At 38.6% G+C, this 21,188-nt stretch overlaps 1 protein-coding gene across 1 annotated transcript in view; it reads left to right on the top strand.

The window, feature by feature from the left end:
• Positions 1–20,084, top strand: part of ATG4B (autophagy related 4B cysteine peptidase) — a 1,090,283-nt gene extending 1,070,199 nt beyond the window's left edge. Inside the window, exon 13 of the mRNA XM_044069567.1 lies at positions 19,103–20,084. Within this exon, the coding sequence (XP_043925502.1) occupies positions 19,103–19,176 (74 nt within the window). The 3' untranslated portion in view covers positions 19,177–20,084. The remainder of the gene's footprint in view (positions 1–19,102) is intronic.
• The last annotated feature ends 1,104 nt before the right edge of the window (positions 20,085–21,188 follow it).

Raw genomic sequence — 21,188 nt, 5'->3', positions numbered from 1 at the left:
GTCCTTTATGTTGTAAAAAGTAGAGAACTTCAGCTTCCTAATTATATCTACACTGCATTTTTGGCATTGAATGTATGGGCATGGCCCTTACACCAGGCACTAGTCTGGTTATGCTCTTGCTGCAGTTCACAAGTGCCAGTAGAGGAGTTCAATAATAGCACCCAGTTTGCAGTCACAAAGCCTTTTGATTTCTAATTTTACATCAGACATGCCAAAGGAGGGAGGGACTAGGACTGAGACTTGGAGGGACTACAACTGAGTCTTGGAATACCAAGTGTAACATTTTTTTTGTTTGTTTGTTTTTATGGAGGATGCCCCACTGGCCTTAATTCTAAAGGTTCTACCAACGACACAGCTGTCTAGTATGTAATATAGTGGTTCAGGTTTAGTTGGGTAAGTCTGACAAAAATACATGCATGGAGAATATTGTCAAAGGCCTTGGCCAGATCCAGACATGCAGTGTAGATGAACTGAGTTTCATCCAGGGCCTCAGTATCCCTTTCAGAGAAACCAGCTATATTGACCAGACATGATCTGTCTTTGACAAAATGAAACTTATTTGGTTCAAGAGACTGTAGGTCACATATGTCTTTGATTATGAGTTCTGTACTTGTGCATTTTGTGACCTCTGATTACCAAGCTGTGTGGTGGTGCAGCATTCATGCAGTTGTGCCACTATGGCAGCCCTCCAAGCTCCTGGGATGTAACCAGTGAGGAAGAGGTTGAGCTAAGCTGTATTTGCACTTAGACAGGCAGGGAAATTATTAGGACCCACCAAGCTAACTTTTTTAGTTTTTGACAGTACAGCTAGGATTTATTCTAAAGTGATTTTGGGAGGAAGATAAAAGAAGACTGGCTTCCCCCAGTAGGGCTCAACTGTAGCTACTATACATGCCCCTTCCCTCACCAAAACCCCACTCCATCCCTAACATACAACCTCAGTCTTCTCTTCCATCTATATACTAAGACTGGGTGAGAATGGCCATAGCCACATACTTATAGGTTCAAAAATTGTCTTCTGGGGGGGGTTACAAACTGCAGTTCTTCTCTAAAATACAAAAAAGGGGAAGTCCAGGAGTTCCCAAAGGCCTGGAACACCTGCTAAACCTATTCTAAAAGAGTTGCTAGCCCAAAGGGCCATTTATTTGTTTTTATTTACTGAAGTAGTGCAGTGATCAGTATTGCTCAATTTCAGGCTCAGCCCAGGTGAAACGCAAAACATTTCACAAATAAACAAGACAGAAATGTAAGCAGTAACAGAGTAACTTCAGTTAGAACTCTGTACATGTACATTGTAGTATAACAAGCAGGGTGTAAAATGCAGACTGTACATTAGTTTGTACTTTTGCTGGAACTACAAAACGTGATTAAACTCCACCAACTAACTATTGCCCATAAAACCCTTTATAAACCTTCCCATTTCTATCCACCATCATCACACCATACATAAATCTGAAATCCCTACGTTCCTCTCACAAAAACCTTGTACATACCTCTAAACCCAATAACAAGGCTGGAGAATCTCTCTTTTCTAATGCTATTGGAAAAACTTGGAATCTTCTCCCCAGTGATCTTTCCTGTCTCCCCTCTAACTCACTTTTTAAAAACAGACTGAAACTTTACCTAACAACACACTGGCTGTGCCCCTGTTCTAAACCAGACTAGGCATGTAGCCAACAAGATTGACCTAAGTTTCTGCCACTATTGACTACATATGTACTATTTTATTTTCTTAACCTGTAAATACCACCTTTTACACTACTCTAGAACAAATACATTTTCTTTACTAATAAAGTTCTTTACTACTAAACAAAGTCTCTCTCTCTAGCCATACTATCCTCTGTCTCTCTAAATTCTCTTTACAGAAGATTTTTCTTTCTTCTATACTCTAGTTGCGTATTTTACATAATTACTCTTTTATCACTTGTCCTTCTTTATTGTATAATTACCACCTTTTCATACTACTTTACTATAAATATTCTAGCTCTAAAGCTCTTTGCTTTGTCCTCTCTGATTTCCATATTATAACCCGCTAGAAGCATAGTACATAATGTATGCATCTGCATAGTTACCTTATTACTTTTTATCCTTCCAAGATTTTATTTTGTAATTTGCAATGTATATCTCAATATGTTTTATTCTTCTTCTAGTCCTATGTTAAAATGATTTTTAAGTTTTTTTTTTCACTTAGTTTATCTTGGAGCTTTTCTCCCCGGGCCTCTACTGAAAATGGACATATATCCAGTTAGACTAGCCCGGTCAACAAATGTAAAATAAATAAAAATAAAAAAATAAAATCGTTTGTAAAGTGCTTCAACCTTTAATTCTGTGAGAGAAGCTGTGGAAATAAGGGTAGTGTGTTAGTTGATATGCCCTGTGTTGAAGCAGGAGCATTTAGTATAAATGAAGAGGTGCTGGTTGAGTTGATTTCTGAATTTGGAGTAAATGTTGATTTCCTTTAGGTTGATGGAGAGAGCTTGCCAAAAGAGTAAGTGTATGAGTGGAGACTGCATGTGCAGTGCTATGGAGTGTGGTTGTAGGGTAATGAGAGTTGGCTTGGCTTGAGAGTAGTGTCTCAGGCAGTGTGAGGAATTTTTTCCATAACGTTTAGCAAGAGAAGTAAAAGTCTGGAGTTGAAGTAATGTGTAGAATTTGGATCCTAAGAGTAGGTTCAATCTTAGCCATTTTGGCATTTCTTGGCAAAACAGTAATGCTCACAGAGTGGTGGTTTTGTAATGAATCAGCAGATTCCGTTTGAGACTTGTCTGAAGTCTGGTGGTATTTTTCTTGGAGTTGGATATACCTGAGAAAGGAGAACTCCTTTGTCGATGGCTACTCTGGCTGGTTGAGATAGAAAAGGGGAGATCATTTTGGCCCAGAAGAGGAGGGAGATTATTTTGGCTTTCAGTCTGTCTATATAGAAATGGAAGTTTAGAGATTGATCAAGCTATAATCCTAGGTATGTGAAGGTGGAGGTTGTTCCTGTGGCATGGTTGTCAGGTGCTTAGTGATTTTTCTCTGGAGTTCCAAAAAAACATATTTTTGGTTTTGGAGGGGTTGGGAAGTAGTTTATTGTCTATAAGCTGTCGTGTAAGTCTGACTAGAGCTGGGATTGAATGTTTATTGGAGAATTACTTGATTGGTAAATCACCTTGTCATCTGTGCAGAGGATGAGTAAGAGATGGTGGAGGTCAAAATTAAGTTTGTTGATGAATATGGAGAAAAGGGGGCAATGCATCCATGTGGTATAACTTTGGTAATAGGTGCAGATTCTGATTGAGAGGATCCAATTTTATCTCTGATTGGCAGAATCCTATTTTAACTCTGAACTGTTTATCAGTGAGGAAGTGTTTGGGAAATGCTGCCTGGGCTGATACCAATTTCATTTATTTTGTTTAGGAAAAGATAGTGGTCAATGAGATCAAATGCCTTTGTCGGGTCTATAAATAAAGCACCTGTAAAGAGGCCCTATTAGTGTTTTCTGGGATGTCATCAGTTAGGATTGCCATCGTTGTACTTCATCCAGGCTAGAATCCATTTTGTTTGGAGGAGAGCAGGTGGTACTGCTGGATGCAGTGAAACAGGTGGTTGAAGACTTTTTCTAGAAGTTTGCCCAGAGGCAAACCATAAAGGTCTTGCCCCCTAGATTGGAGTTAAAAGATTTTAACTCCATACCACTTCTGGCACCAAAGAAAGGTTGGCCCTGATAATGCTTTCTAAGAATCTCAAGGATAAACAAATTTATGACAATTCCAAATTTCAAAAATGTTAACCCTGCAGGTTTTGCTCCCCTTCTAAGCTCTCAAAACAATCCTTGTTACACTGCACCTCAAAGATGCCTTCTTCATATTGCAGTATTTAAAGACCATAGTACCTGAGGTTTGTGGCAGGGGGTTAACACCATCAGCTTACCTCCTTTCCCTTAGGTTTAGCTACTGTGGTTAGTATATTCACAAAAGGTCTGATTCCAGCGAGACTACACTGCAGAATAAAGATTGCCCACATTTTCCCATACCTAAACAATTGCCTCTACTGGGCCTGAACACTAGAGGACATGAAGAGAGACCTAGATTATACATTGCAGTGCCAGACCAGACAGGATTTCACTATCAACAAGCAAATTCCAATTCTTAATGGCACTTCTGGGTATGAATAAGTACAAGGCCTTTCTCCCTCTGCAGAAGATGGGGTTTCTGACATCCCTTTTTTCACAGTATGGTAGATAAAACAAAATGGATAATTAGAGAGGTCTTCAACATTCTGGACCACATAGCGTCAATCATCCTAATGGTACCCCAGCCAGATTATGCATGAGAAAGTTGCAGTGGTTCCTGGGGAGCACTTGAAATTAACAATTTGAACCTTGGCAGGCTGTTATGCCAGTGTTACCCTGTGCCAGAAGGGAACTATACTGGTAGGTGAAACAGATCCAGTAAAACAAAGCCAAAGCAAGAAGAGCATGTCTTTCAGACAAGTATCCACCAATTGGACTCTGACCACAGATGAGTCTGGGCAAGCCTGGAGGGCCCACACACTAGACCTCAAGGTATAGGGCACCTGACATCAGTAGGAGTGCAGAACTGCACATACATTTTAAGAGGAGATGTTGGCTGTCATTTAAGTGCTATGAGCATTAGAACAGTCTAGGTGTCGGGGACATTGCAGATGGTGGCAGACAGTACCACAGTGATGTGATGTATAAACAGAGGGAAAAAACATACTCGTATCACCTATGCAAGCTAGCAGTGCAGGCCTGGGAGAAGGCAGTGCAGTGCAAATAACTCCTGTCATAGAGATGCATGCTCTCAAAGGAGACATCTGTGGCATATCAGTTAAGCAGAACTTCACAAGACTTCATGTGATCTACATGAATGGATGCTGAAGAGGAAAACCTTTTTAGATTTGACCAGCAGGTGGGGTGCCTCAATGATAAACATCTTTGTTTAGCAGTAGACAGTTAAACAAGTTCTTTTCTAGAGTAGTTCACAAGCAGGCCTGGGCAGGAGATGCCTTTTTCTATAAGCAGAAGACTTCTTTTTCTGTGCTACACAGGGTAAACCAGAAAATAAAGGAGGAGAGGCCAGAAGTTATACTGATTATTTCCTTCTGGCCAAGGCAGTACTTGTTCTCCCACTTTTGGTAGCTTGCAAGGAAGAAACCTTTCCTGTTGACATAGCCTGTCAGCTTTCTGATGCAGTGGATGAGGTCGCTAGTTCACCCCAACTTGTCCATTCTGAGTATAACAGCTTGGAGGATCTACCTTTTTATACCTTTAGACACTTTTACTCCGAATGCGTGCTAGATATCTTGAGGGATAGGAGGCCAAGTACCAAGAAGTCTTATATAGCCAAATGGAAAAGATTTGTGGTTCCAAAGGAGTCACCTGCAAATCGTGCTGGTGGATGTGCCTGAAGTTTTACAGTACCTTTGTGAGCTGTTTTCTACTTGCTTAGCTTACAAATTAGAGAAGGTGCTTCTCTAAGTTATCTCTGCTGCTTGCTTTAGACCCCCCACTGGCATCCAGACCACTGGTCAAGGAGTTCCTGAATCCCATCCTATATTTCAGATCCCCCAGAGATCCTTGTTCCAGGCTGGAACCCAAATTTCAGGGTGGAAATGATGACAAAACAAAGTTCAAGTGCAAAGCACCACAAAAAACAACTGGTAATAGATAATAAAATCCACGAACTTCAGGCTCCTTCTTTACTTTGAAAATTTTAAATTTAACTTTAAAACAGCGAAGAACAAGTAAAACCACAATAAATCAAGCGCTTTCACCCAGGCTCTCCCAGGCTTTTTCAAGACAAGTTATAAGCCATTTTCTTTGACCTTTTATACAGGAATATGTGCAATCATGTGATCAATTAAACATTTAATTATTTAATTGTCACAGTTAGTTAACTCTTTGTTTCCAGAAAAAATACTTTTTGAAAATCTCCTGTGTGCTGATTATGTTAAATACCTGAGTAAAGAACTACTAACAACATACAGTTCTTAGTTTCATTATAACAGTAGTTAAGTTTATGGTGTTAAATGGTTAGAAAACCTTTAAGTTGTTTGCATATTTGCATTATAAGTATAATAATGTGTAAACCTGCCATCAAATTATTACATTGCAGTAAAATTTCATCTCGTGTAACAAATGTGAAAAAATATTTAAAACATTTAAAATGTAATGATACAAATAAAATAAATATAATAAATGTATAAATAAATATATTGGCTGTTTTAAATACTTAAAAACTCTGTCTCAACAGCCCTGTTAAAATACATATTGAAAGTACATGCCATAAATAAGCATTAAAAATACCCATTGTTCAATACGCTTTGCAAATACCTGTTAAAAATGCGTATAAAAATGCATATCGAAGAAATAAATATTCAAAATACATTAAAAGTATGCATCAAAATACATGTTAAAATACATGTTAGAAATAATTCATGTGCAAGTCCAAAATGTGAACAAATAAACATTATAATTAGAGTTGTAATTATAATGTCAACATCTTGTACCAAGTGTGTATGCCGGATCTTGCAGTGTTTGATACATTGGCTATCAAACACTGCAAGATCCGGCATACACACTTGGTACAAGATGTTGACATTATAATTACAACTCTAATTATAATGTTTATTTGTTCACATTTTGGACTTGCACATGAATTATTTCTAACATGTATTTTTAACATGTATTTTGATGCATACTTTTAATGTATTTTGAATATTTATTTCTTCGCTATGCATTTTTATACGCATTTTTAACAGGTATTCGCAAAGCGTATTGAACAATGGGTATTTTTAATGCTTATTTATGGCATGTATTTTCAATATGTATTTTAACAGGGCTGTTGAGACAGAGTTTTTAAGTATTTAAAACAGCCAATATATTTATTTATACATTTATTATATTTATTTTATTTGTATCATTACATTTTAAATGTTTTAAATATGTTTTCACATTTGTTACATGAGATGAAATTTTACTGCAACGTAATAATTTGATGGCAGGTTTACACATTATTATACTTATAATGCAAATATGCAAACAACTTAAAGGTTTTCTAACCATTTAACACCATAAACTAAACTATTGTTATAATGAAACTAAGAACTGTATGTTGTTAGTAGTTCTTTACTCAGGTATTTAACATAATCTGCACACAGGAGATTTTCAAAAAGTATTTTTTCTGGAAACAAAAAGTTAACTAACTGTGACAATTAAATAATTAAATGTTTAATTAATCACATGATTGCACATATTCCTGTATAAAAGGTCAAAGAAAATGGCTTATAACTTGTCTTGAAAAAGCCTGGGAGAGCCTGGGTGAAAGCGCTTGATTTATTGTGGTTTTACTTGTTCTTTGCTGTTTTAAAGTTAAATTTAAAATTTTCAAAGTAAAGAAGGAGCCTGAAGTTCGTGGAAATGATGACCCTTATTTGCTGCTGAAAAAGCTGCTTCTGCTGCCTTGAAGTGTTTGCTTGGAAAACAACGTTCTTAGTAGCAGGCACATTAGCCAAAAGAGTCTCTATACTCCAGGCTTTGATATACAGGGAACTCTTCCTTGTATTCCACAAAAAATGTGTTAACTTGTACACTAGCCTTCCTTTACACACAAGGTTATTACTAGCACTCAAACAAGTTACCTACATCTCAGAAAAGAAGGTAAAGAATCCTACACTCTATGGACTTTTGGCAACTAAGGTACTGTTGAGACTGAACCATAAAAATTAGAAGTTCAGCCCAACTATTTGTTTCCATTACTAAAGGTAAGAAAGGATTTCCTGCATCCATACAAGCCATTTCTAAATGAACAGCACACTGTTTTATCCTTTTCCACAAGACCCGTGGAATGTCAGTGCAAGGAACAGGTCACATTCTGTAAAGGCCATACCAATTGCTGTGGCTTTCCAGAAAGTGGTTAGTGCACAAGACTTTTGGAAGCAGCTACACGCTCCTCTGTGCCCACTTACTCCCTAAACAGTATAGATTGGACCTATTATCCAGTACAAGGGCAAGGTTTTACACTGCTGTCCTAAAAGGCACACCACCCTGTACTTCTGTTCATTAACCCAACCACTCAAACTGCATTTAGGAACCAAATCTGATGATTTTCTGTAAGGTTATGACTGCAGCAGTGATCTATGTGAATTAATAGTACTATTGTGTAGTCAACTTATCTTAATTTCAGTGATTTTATGTGAATTAATAGTACTGTTGTGTGGTCAGCTTGTGAATTAATAGTACTGCTGTGTGGTCAGCTTATCTTAATTTCAAATGTTCAAATGTGGTCAAGTTTTGCAGTCCTGATTCTCTACAACATACCCAATGTTATTTGGGACACAGCAGAGCAGGGCCAGTACACAGATCCCTTTCTCACTGTTGTTTCCAGTTTTCACTTTTCATTCTGCCTTTTTTATCTTAGTGTTCAGATAATAGTGTGATTTTTCTCAGACTAAAGCCATTGTATGTCACCTGCCTGGTGCTGTAGCCCTGCTACTTTGCTAGCAGTGTCTAACTAGGGGCAAGAAAGAACAAAAGATGGCCAGGTCTATGCTCCATTTATACCAGGTAAGTAAAGACATCTGAGGTAAAGATGGCATCAGCCTAATTATGAGAAGAGGAGACTGAGCTCTGAATGTCTGGTCAGATGTCTGATCTCCAGAGCTTCGTAAAGTTATGATTGTAACACTAACCACTCTCAAATGTGTACAATTGTGGTACATTGACTATACAGCTTTTCTTTCATTTGCAGACTTTGATATTTGTTAAGTCTTTATGAAAAATAGATTGTGAAAAATATAACAAAAATAAAGCAAGTGTTGGAAGTGCTGAGAAGCAAATGCCAGTACATCATTTCAACCATCTTTGTTTGTTACATCCCCTCCCAAGATTCCAGGTATTTTGAAGCAATATCATTGCAAGAATTATTCCAGTCTTGCAAATAAATGATGCAAACAGAAGAACATAAAGTAAGCAGCTTTATTCCTTTGCTTATGTGGTTAATTCTTTTATATTTATATTTATACATTTATATTGTATTTAGAACTCAACTATCTTCCTTTTTTTGCATTAACAATGTTCATATGTCTGTTATGTACTTGGAGCTTTTCTCCCCGGGCCTCCGCTGAAAATGGACATGTATCCAGTCGGACTCTCCCGGTTAACAAATGTAAAATAAAATAAAAAATAAATAAATAAATAACATAGTTCAATCCTTCCAGTGTTGGAGTGACATGGTCAGCCTTGCAGTTAAGGTAAGAACACCCCTCCCCCCACATCTCCCAGGAACATGTCCTCAAAGCACTATCCCAAGGCCAAGAACACTGCTTCGTTGGGGCCTGATAACATACCAGGATGCCAGTTGGTCAGCCTAAAATGGGGTCTATCAGACCTCCTACAGAGGCTATTGAATATCAGCTTCCAATCAGGGTTTGTACCAGATGAATGGAGGACTGCAACAATGATCCCCCTGCACAAAGCTGGAACATCAACTGACGCTGGCAACTGTAAACCTGACCAGCCTCATCTTTAAGGCTATATAAAAGGTCATTAATAAGTCAGGACATATGCAGCCTACAGGCTCTTGACTCAAGCTAGTTTGGTTTTGTCATGGGCATATCCTGCTTGCATGACATGGCGACTTCTTCAAAAAGGTTACCACAACATTAGTTGAGAGAAAAGCTGTGTACATCACATACGTAGACCTCACAAAGGCATTCAGCACCATCCCCCACTCAGTGATATCCAGCTAAATGTAAATCCATATGTAACTCATTGGATAGCAAACTAGCTCATAAACAGAAACCAGGAAATTAGGGTTGGTGGATTTACCTCCTCTTAAAGAGATGCACTAGTGGTGTACCTTAGGGTTCCAGTCCTTGGGCCACTCGGTCAAAACTACTGTTAAGGGGTTATGGCTGGCCAAGCTTATAACCGATTGTAAACTTGGTGCCATCATAAATTCCCCAGAAGATACTAAGATCCTTCAGGAAGATCTTTTCCAAATGAATAGCCAGTTGTCAGAGGTACAGTATAAAACTAAATGCCAAGAAATGCATAATTGTATACTTTAGCAAGCATGACATTCCCAGCAACTGTCGTATTGACAACAGACACCTGAAAATTGACCCATTAGTGAGGGACCTGGGAACTCATGGGCAATGAACTGTCATTTGATTACCATTTATCCTCTTTTGCATGGAAGTCCTTTTTCATTGCACAACTTATTAGTAAGGGTAAAGCATACAAGTTCAGGGAGGTGATCATTCCCATAGTTTTCAGCACTCATTAGGCCAGATATGGAGTATACTGTCTTCCTTGGTATGTACCTCTATAAATGTCTGACATAACTTAAGTGACTACAATGATTTCTCACTAAGAAAATCAAGGGTCTGAATCAAAAAAGCTACACTGATCATCTCAAAGTCCTGTCTCTCTTTTCAGTGTCTTACGTGCTTCTAAGGGGTAATTTCTGCCTTGCTTACAGAACATTTACCAACTCCATACTTTCAGATGTACTACACATCAGCAAGTCCAGTAGTTGAAGAAATACCCACTCAAGAGATCTCCATTTCTTCTGTAACTTAAATAGGACAAAGAAGGGAACAGGCGTTTCTCACAGAGAATACCACTTTTACGGAGTAGTCCTCCTCTGCATGTATAGCAAAGTACATATGCTACTTTATTCAGGTGTAATTTGAATAAATGGATGGGAAACTGCAAGTCCACCTCTTTATTGACACCCTTGCTCCTTATGGACAAGGATAACATGTAAACCTCTGCCTGCCCCTGGGTTATTTGCACTCATAATACAAAGAGCTCTTGGTTAATTGTACTAAAAATACAAGGGCTAGAAACTTATTGGGAGCTTGTGGCTAGACGACTGAAGATCCTTATGGATCATGAGTTTAGTTAGTACCTGTAAACCTCAGTAAGCCACAGCAGTCTTAAGGATATCAGAAACCAGAAAAGGGTAATTTTTTGCCCTGTCAAAGCATTGAGTATTTGAGCATTGATAATTAAACTCCCACTACTAATGTTGCAGCTGTGTTTTTTTTATTTGTCTGGGTTGATGTTTCTGAGACTCATTCAGAGCAGAGAATAGTCTCTTGTACACTGACTTATGATGGTTGAAATTCTGTTTACTACTTTACATGGCATGGCAAAAAAAAAGCCGCGATGGTACAGCAGTAGCATTGTTGCCTCACAGCAAGAGGTTTTCCTGTTTGATTCACGGCTGGAGTGCCTTCTGTGTGGATTCTGCATGTCCTCCCCGCGGTCGAGTGGTCTACAAAAGACATGCGTGAATGGGCGTGCCTTCGCTGAAAGGTTGGGCGTTGGGCTGGCAACACGGCACTATAAAAAATCTACTGCCAATCATTAGCGGACCAGAGTTCCGTGTGGCAACCCCTAACCGGGAAAAGCTGAAAAGACAAACAAGACAAACAAACTTTACATAGCAAAGGATTCCAGTTTCAAATTTTTACAGTACTAATGAGTTTCACAATGCTTGTGGGTAAGGGGATTCAAAAGAAGTGCATGGCTGACTTTGAGAGTAAGAATTTTTTGACAAGCCTTTTATTTCTACCCCTGATAACTGCATCCTATAAATGTTTGTATCTTGGAAACAGTTATCTCCTTTTCCTGCATCCTGAAGCTATAGATGCACATTCTGAAGGAGCATCTGTAAGGGTAAAGCTTTTCATAGGACCAACCTGCACTTTCAAAGCCACATCTTAAATGTATGTAAGTATAATCTTTCTCTTCACGTTCTGGTGTTTCCCCCAGAAATGCAAAGTAGGGGAGAGTGAGTTTTCTATACCTTGTATGTTTATCAGTTACAGTTTTTTATTACAAGGGTTCTTGAGTTCTAGAGGATGTATTAGCTGTTTGTCTGCCTTCCTTTGGACAGGAAGTATTTATCAGTGTCTGTGCAAATCCTGTTTAAGTAGCTTATCCACTGCATTGTATTCTGCCATTGGCAAAACTTTAGCTGCTGCTGGGGAAGGTTGTCTCACTAGAGAGCTGTCAGCTTCCAGTACTCGATTCAGATATTTCTTTGCTGCGGACATTTCGTGGACTGCCATGCCACTTGGCTGTCATTACATATGCTCACCAGACACTCAAACATGTCCATGATTATAACTTCATTTCAGAGAGGTTGTGCTTTTGGTCTTCTTGTCCTGACTCTCTTCCTTACCACAGTCTCTTTGATGAGACTTACAAATCTTACATGATCCATGTCCGTCCAGTTCAGTAACTAGAACTAGAAGTTGCAGGCTTTCGTCAGCTTAGCATTTGAAAAACTAGAAGGCTCTGATTCCTTCCTTACTTCCATAATGCTTTGAATCTCTTCCCATTTCCATATTTGCTTTGCTGTGAACAGTGAAGAATTGGAGAAAACAGTCTCAATTTATTTTGTGGTGTTACCCTATTTATGTAATTCAGTTTTTGGAGATTTTTGACTGGCTTGGGAGGACTGGATAATTATTTACCAATGTATTTACATTCAGAACATGCATTTTCTTTTGGAAAGTTTGTCAGTAATTCTTGTGACCTGTCTTGCTCATGTGTTGTTTCATCACCACTGTGCTTTCTCAGTAGTTTACTACCATTTGGCTGTTGATTGATTGCCTTAGTCATTTTCTAGTGGCTGTGTCTTCTCTTTGTATATGTTTACCTTGATTTTAGTTTATATTAGTTCTGTTTGACTTTTGTCTGTTAACAACATAAACAGCCAAGTTTTTAAAATGAGCTAAATGTAACCAAAAATTCTGCCAGAGAATATGTATACTTTGTGTGGGGAGTGCTTTGTTGCATCTCACTACTATGAAAACTAGGGCATTTATGCTAACTTTCATCTTGGAAGTTTAACAGGAAAAATAAGCTAATTTTAAAAGGATTATTGCCTAGTTTTGAGACACAAAAAAGGATAAATGCAATGGTGATGTTACTCCTGCTTCTTCCTCCAGGGCTTCTTCCATTCTCCATTAAAGGATTAGGCTTGATTGTGGTTCTTCTTGTGTAGAGATTTAAAAGGACAAAACTGATTTGCTAAACATGGTGAGATCTTTGGTTATAAGAGAGATTCCTCTTAGGAAAAGGCAGTGTAGTAGATCTTCAGTTTTGGAGTCTGAATTATCAAACATTCTTTCCTCTAGGCCTCACTGTACCCCAATGTGCACTTTCAGTTCTAGGAAGTTAAGAGTGTTTACGGTCCCTTCCCATCTCAAAGTTTTAGGCAGGCAAGAGTCTTCATGGTTCATTCTCATCTTTACGCCTTTACAACAGACCCTGGTCTGGAGTCAGCAGATATAAGGCTGATGGTTTTGCAGCACATTCTATTGTTGACATTGATTTCACTTCTGAGATTGGCATCATTCTGTTTCTAGAGCCTGAAGTATCTGTGTCAAAGGGGCCATTTGTGGTATTGATGTTCTTGACTTTTGACCTCTTGGGCCTTACTTGGTACCGTCACCAATGACAGGAGATTCGACATGGATCCCATTGGTGCCACTGGTCTTTATGCTCCTGACTTTAGCCAGGAATACCTCTGCATGTACTTCTGAACATCTGGACAAAGCACTGACACAATACACAGTGTTGAGAAAATATTTAAGGAGCCTGCACTATATTGGCTTCATCTCATGAAACCATGCTTCTGGTGCCTTACCTCCTAGATGTTGTTTTAGGAGAGAGAGAGAGGGGTGGAGGTTCAGCTGTGGGATTAACACTGTGTCTGTGTCTAGTTCACCTTCTTCTTCCTTGGACTATTCCCCTCTGAGCATCCAGAAGAAGGGAAAGGGTAAGAGGAAGCATGGTGGATCTTTGAAGTCTTCAGTTCTGGACACCGATATGGCTGGAAACACCAAGTTTGGGGAAGTTCTCAAAGTTATTCACAAGAAGGCCAATAGATCTAGTTTTTCTATCAGAAGATGCTCTTCTGGAGACCTTCCACTTACCTCAGCCTTCCTGTTGGGTGGTATCCCCATAGACAAATTGGTTCCTTTGATTATTTATTGGGTTTGGCCATTGCTAGTCCTAGGAGATTGGACAAAATTCTTAGCCCCCTTCCCCACAAAGATTTTGAGTGTTTAGAGTAAGGCTTCGATAGCCAACTCTGTTTTGGATGCAGCCCCAAAAAGAGAATGGACAGCTGAGAATCCATGAATCTATTCCTCTGATGAGGAATCTAAGGTGATTAACCTCTTTAGGAATCCTGTTTACACATTCACTTTTCTTTCAGTTAGACTGCTAAAATACCTTGCTGTAATGATCTGTTTTCATCTTGTCTTGGTCAGTGAAATAACCTGTACATTGCAAATGTTACCACACTGCAGTATACTCTCCAAAATGGAGTCACAAGCATCAACTGTTTCATGTTAAACCAGTCTACTAGAGTAGTGCATAGTGATGGCTCAGCAAGAACTGACAGAACAGATATGCCTGACTTTGGCACCTTGATTTTGCTAATAACTTTTAGCAAGCTTTCTCCAGTGCCTCCTATACAAAGATTAATTAATTTGGCCTGAACGTTAAGGAGACACTGGGTGGAACACACAAAACTAAAGCACACAGTTTCACTATAGAACAAATGCTAATTAATTAAAATTGTCTAAATTTCAGTAGACTCTTTCGGCTCTCCAAACTGAGCTTTAAAAATCCTCTTTTTATTATATTACAAAAAAAAAAAAAGCTGCTACAAGGCAGCCAAATGGCTTTTGAAATTTTGTCACACTCACTTCACTCTAACCCATGTTCTAGAAGACCATGAAGCTTTGGTTATGGGCTTTTTGGACTGATCACTTTCTAGTAGCAATCCATATCCCTAGTCAAACTACTTTTCTAGTGTACAGTCTCAGTCACTGTCATGAGTGGTCCCCCGTGTCTGTTGATGCCAAAAGCTGTGTTTTGCAATTGGGGCTAGCTCTTTTGTGACCTGTTTGCTTTCCTCAGCAAACACCAAGTGTAATAACATTGTTTTCTTTATCCCTTTGCAGAAACATAATCCCAGGGGCACTTTAGTCCAAGAATGGCCACCAGGACTCATCTATGCTTTCTCCATTTCTCCTTATTCTGAAGTTCTACCAGAAGACCAAATGAGAGCAAGAGGAAAGTCAAAGTCATCATTTTAGTATAATTTTGGCTGTAGCAACTTTGGTTGCACCAATATGGCCTTACCTAGTGAATAAACCTCTCCTTTGGAAATCTATCAGGACGCTTTTCGGCCATCTGTCTGATAAGTCTCACCCAAACCTTATGTCCCTACACATGAATGAATATTTGCTCCACTTTTACAGTGCCCAGGGACACTGCTTACCCAGCTAGGGTGGTCCAAATCCTAACTTCTTTAACTATAGTAGAAGATCTTTTGGCAGAAGTAAATCAACAAACTTTTCCCTGTGGGAAGTATCCAGAAAACTGGATCCCTTTTCTGCTTCAGTTCTCACTGTTCTGGATTATTTGTCAGATTTTTTTGCTCTTCTCCAAAATGTATATGGAGCAGCTGTTTCATACTTCCTTCAGGTTCTAAACCACTCCACCTTAGTATTTTTGAAAGTATGTAAGACCTTTTTCAAAGGCTGCTTTTTACTAAGATCAGTAAAAGAACAATTGTGTATTTAAACTTTGTACTAGAGAAGTTAACTTTTATCTGACCTGTAAATTAGAATTAAAATTCCTGACCTGGAAAACTCTGTTCTTGGATTGCAGCTACTTAATCAAGATGAGGCTCAGAATTATAAGCCTTAAGCTCCAAAGCACCATACCTCATCTTTCGTAAAGATGGGGTGTCATTTCAGTGTCTTTCGTGTCAAAGGTGGACACAGAGACAAATCTAAATCAGTTGGTTAGTTTACAAGTCTTCCCTCAGTATTTAAATTATTGTTTGGATGTACATTCTTCACTACTTAGGTGTTCACAGGCATCTGTGATTTTATTTGGACAGAAGACTTCTGGCAGAATGATCAGTTATTTTCTTATGCAGAAAACAGATTGAGCCAAAAATTATTGAAATTCATATTGTCTAGATAGCTTTTGGAATGTATTTTCTGTTGTTACCAGAAGTTTGTTTATTTGTGTCTTTCGGCTTTTCCCGGTTAGGGGACGCCACAGCGGAACTCCGGTCCGCTAATGATTGGCAGTTGATTTTTACGTACCGGCTTGCCAGGCCTGACGCACAACCTTCGACGAAGGTACACCCATTCACGCATGTCTCCACGCAGAAGACGCTCTAGCTGAGAATCGAACCGGTCAGCGTCTTACTGGGAGGCGACAATGCTACCGCAGCACCACCACCGCAGATTGTTACCAAAAATATAATAGTCAAATGCTAAACCTAAAGTTCATTCTGCTAGAGCAGTGACTATCTCCCAGATATTCTTTAAAAATGCTTTGTTAGATGATTCAAAAAGCTACTAAAAGAATACCTAAAATTCGCATGGCTATGCCCTTGCTACCCACCAGGTTGATCCATATCATACACACCCTCTGACCCACTCTCGTGCTCCTTTTCACTTCTGTCCCAAGAAGAATCGTGACTCCTCCTTATAGTCCCTCACCTGCAAACACCCACACCAACGGTCTGCAATTATACACATTCCAACTTTAAACCCAACCACATCTCACAAAACTAATCCTAACATTTACTCCCAACCCCCTTTTACTTACATTTGTCTCAGTCAGTGTTATTACTGGAAACCAGTACATTCTAAGTACTACTTTACTCTAACTTAAACTATGGAATTTTGTTAAAACTTGCGACTACCAATAAATATTGTACTTGTAACTTTAAAACTATGGAATCTTGTTAAGTCATGTGTTTTCCTATGAATACTTGCTTGCTGTGTAGAAATCTCATAGTTGTTTGTTCTTAATCTGTGGAGGTTTTCTCCCTGGGCCTCCACTGAAAATGGGCATGTATCTAGTCGGACTGTCCCGGTCAACAAATGTAAAATAAAATAAATAAAAAATAAAAATAAAATGATATTTGTGCTGTCATAACATGGACTTCTCTGTACACTTTTGCAAGGCACTGTAAGCTGTACGTTATCCTAAGGTCCAGATGGGCTTTTGGAGCTGTTCTCTTCCAGAGTATTCTGTCTTGACAGCACCCATGAGGATGAGCTTGGGGCTGTGTCCTGGATGTTGAAGTGAACAGACTAGATCATGTAATATAAAAAGGTATGTACTTGCTATAATGATAGGTCTTCATGAGCCATGTCTGTCCACTTTAGCAAACCCACCCTCCTTGCCTCACGTCCCTCAGCAGTGAGGCCTTGAGGAATATATACTTTACAGATTTATTTCCGTGTGTGTGTGTGTGTGTGTGTGTGTGTGTGTGTGTGTGTGTGTGTGTGTGAGTGTGTGTGTGTGTATGAGAGAGCATGCTTCCTGTTCTGGGGCACTTCAGAGATCAGAAGACAAGTTGAACAGTCTTATGTGAAGTAGGGGAGGAGTTAGTAACTGGGAAGATTTTTCAGGTGCCGGGATGATTGGAGCCTGCAGCTTCTGGTCCTAGATTTTGAAGTGAACACGTATGCATTATGAAGCTGTATCATGGTAAACACATAACTTTCATTTTTGTTTGTTACCAGTACTTGGAATTGTTTCAAAAGGTCATGCCAGTGCAAAAGATCCCTAGTAAGATATAGCAGGTAAACTGGTACTCACTGTGGAGAGTGATCTTTGAGAGGGTACTACCTTTTTCCCCCACCCAGTGTCCCCCTGTTTGTTTGTTTCTAAGCTTTGTAGACTTTAAAAAATCAGAAAGTAATGTATATATGTTTACCTATTTTTTATCTTGTACCGATTTATTGATTTATGGTGTATTCTTTTCACAGTATCTAGGTAACAAACAGAGATTGAAGGTGGTCACAGTTCGTTGTATCAGCAGCAGTTTTGGTAGACAGGACAGCTCCTTAAAACAGTTTAATTTCTTCAAAGTAGCGTGATCTTTGAATTGGAATATTTAAGAAAGGTGTTGACAACCCCCCACTGGCTTGGGGCACTGCCCCACACCCCCGAGCAGTTTCAGTTAGTTGTCCTAGTTGATACTACTTGCCTTGATATAACAGACCTCATCAGTTTAGTGTATATGTGTCTTAAGTGGGGTTATTTCACCTGAAAACACCTACCCGCATTAAAGATTAATACTTTTTCACACAGTTTCAAAAGCACGTGTACATTTGAGTTGTCAGTTGTCTGTTGCACTGTTTCATTTTCTCACTTTATATGATAAGGCTACTTAATTCCCACCAATTTCCTGTTTACTTTAGTTTCAAGGTGTATAATTGTTGTCCTTGAATGTTTGTAAAAAATATATAAATTGAAAATTATACCTACTTCCATTGCTTGAGTGCAGTTCTCCCAGCATAGAGAACAAAACCATGTTACATCTTTAGGCTGAATGTACACTGATGAGATTCTGATTTGATTTTAATGTAATTTGTATGTTTGTTAACTGAGAAATTATCTTTCGCTTCTTGGATACTTTCATGCTGTGACATGGGCCATAAAGGCAAGGTTAAATGCAATAATGTTGCTCAGTTTATCACATGTAGTCAAACGGCATATTTTAGTGAGGTAAAAGAAAAAAGAAAAAAACAAAGAGTACCTTGGGAAAATCCATACAAACTGTACACTGTCACTGACAGTCAGTCAGATTTGAACCCCCAGACCATGGAGCACTGAGGCATAAACCTTAACCCCTGTGTCACTGTTATGGAATATTTGTTTTGGTTTATAGTCAGAGAAGAACATTTATTTAGTTCAGTTGTCAGAGAAGTGATTTTAGGACCCCTATAGAGACTTTAAGAATGCAAAGATAGCTGTCATTTTCTGATGAGAAATGACAAGTTTTGTTACTGTTAAAGAGTTCCACGTCTAGACATGTTACTTTGCAATTCTGACCTTTTTCATCATTGTTGCTGTTGTTAATTTAGTGTTGTTTATGCTCATTGTGTAATGCAACATTGACCTTTTGTGAGAGATCCTAGTCCTTTATAGGTATTGCTTGTATCAGGGCTGAAATTACAAAAGCCATTTCTGTAATGAGAGTAGAATTACTCACCATAATTTATTTTTCCTTATTTCTCTTTTCAGACTTTTCTGATACGGATAAGCTAGAACGATTTTTTGATTCTGAAGATGAAGACTTTGAAATTTTGTCGCTTTAGGGAGGAACACAAAGAAGGACGTCTTAACTTTGGAAAGGCTGCTGCTATTAGTGGACAAAGGGGTGGTAAAAGAACATGTCTAGACATCATATCATGAGTGTATCATCTGTTGCAGCAAATCCGCAGTCCTGCTGTCAGCATTCCTTGCATAGGCCAGTCAGTGTTTGCTGCCTGGTAGCACACAGTACATCAGCAGGCAACAAAATGCCTCAGCGGTGCACAGTTTCCAAGTTAGATCTGTAGAACAGGTCACAGATGTCAGAAAGAAGGTGAATCATATTGGCGTCTTATGGATACTTTTATTTCATTACAAATGGCATCAGTTAAATGTTTGGTATCATGCAACAGACTTGTTTCATAACTAGTCAGTTTCTTTTGTATGGTTGTTTTGTCTGTAGAATAAACCTGTCGGGTGGTTGAAAAATTCAGAATACATGGAGCAAATGGAGGTCTAGTCAGTGGTAAACACTACTGTAAATGCCTGATTGGCCGGTAGGATTTATTCATCAGTCTCCACACACATGTATGAGTGGGCCGTCAGTTTATAAATGTTAGGTGTGGAACAGTCTTGTAGAGCACATTTGCTTAGATACCACTTGACTATATATCTGCAGATTTTCACATGTAGCTGATCCCTGTGCTTCTTCCGTTTGCAGGTGGCAGAGATGTACACTTGGTCACTGAAAACAACCAGTGACACTTTCGCTGCCAAATTCTGCAGTACAGGCTGGGTTGGCAATTAATGAGTAAATAGTTTACAAATTTGACTGGAAGAGCTAAGGTAAAAAATGCTTGTGAACTGTCAGGTGTTGCACTTTTATTGATATATCGATCACCCATTAAGAAGCAGAATTTTGCTGTAAATATATCTGCTAACGTGTATTTTATATAAATATTTGTTGTTGTCATTCCTAAGTCTAAGGCTTCTCTGTTATTTTTAAAAAACTGATGCAGCAGAATTCCTCTAGTAACCTGTTAGACACATTTCTTGTCTTCATGTTATTACTGGTTTGTGTCTGTATTGTATGGTCAGACTTGCAGCAAGGGAGGACACAGGACCTCATAGCATTTGAACTGTCACAGAACTCTATTATAGTTCAGTAGCTACAAGGAAGAAAAAAGTTTTGTTATGATTTTATTCTTTAGTTCTTCTGAAATTTGTATTTATTTTTTCCTTTGGCTTTCAGACTAATTTCACCAGATCTTATTCTGGTCATCATTCTTTGAAGACTAGGACTGCAAAGTAATTTGATAATTGTTGACATTTTTCTAGCGATATGTGTAACTTCCTGAGTTTAGTTTACTTTATCTTAAGGTTTCATTCTGTGATTATTTGAATCTGTAGGCTGAAATTTGTTGAAGGTGAACTCACTAAACCAAAGCTCTTTTTGTGGCAAAACAATGGATGTCCTACTTCTCAACCTCTTAGCCCAAGAAATCTGGACAAAGCCTGCCATAATGGGGGTACAAATGCCCCAAAGTAGGGACAGATTTTAAATATTGCTCTTGTAATCTTAGAAGGTTGCTAGAATAACTGGATATACATTAAAATTAATTTGCTAAGGTATATGAAGTCTGAAACTCATATGTACAACATTATTAATTTCATTCCTCTTACCATTAATTTGCCAGAAAACCAAAACTTTTATAAGGAACAGACTGAAATTTTGATGCAAAAATCTGGACATTCTGTGAAAATCTGGGCAGTTGAGAGATATGCTAGGTATGAAGTGTGGACTTTGACATTATTTGTCTGGACTGTAGAAATCAGTATTTCAGTATGCAACTGTACTCCTGGTGGGGGATGGGTGGATCCAGCTTGTGCACAAAGCAAGTTATTTATATGGCAGAGAGATGTGTGATAAATGCAGCAAAATGTGTGATATATAAGACAAGGAGCTATTTAATGGATGTGGCAAAACAAGGCAGCTATAAAACAGGTATGTAAAGCCTCATATTTAATGATTCAATGAATCTGACAAAAACAAATGAGAGTTTGTGGCTTTAAATGA

This window comes from Protopterus annectens, chromosome 4.part0 (genome assembly GCF_019279795.1).
Source record: "Protopterus annectens isolate FY-2018-M chromosome 4.part0, PAN1.0, whole genome shotgun sequence".
Lineage (NCBI taxonomy): Eukaryota > Metazoa > Chordata > Ceratodontiformes > Protopteridae > Protopterus > Protopterus annectens.
The sequence above is the reverse complement of the archived record's forward strand: the minus strand, read 5'-3'. Positions and strand labels throughout refer to the sequence as shown.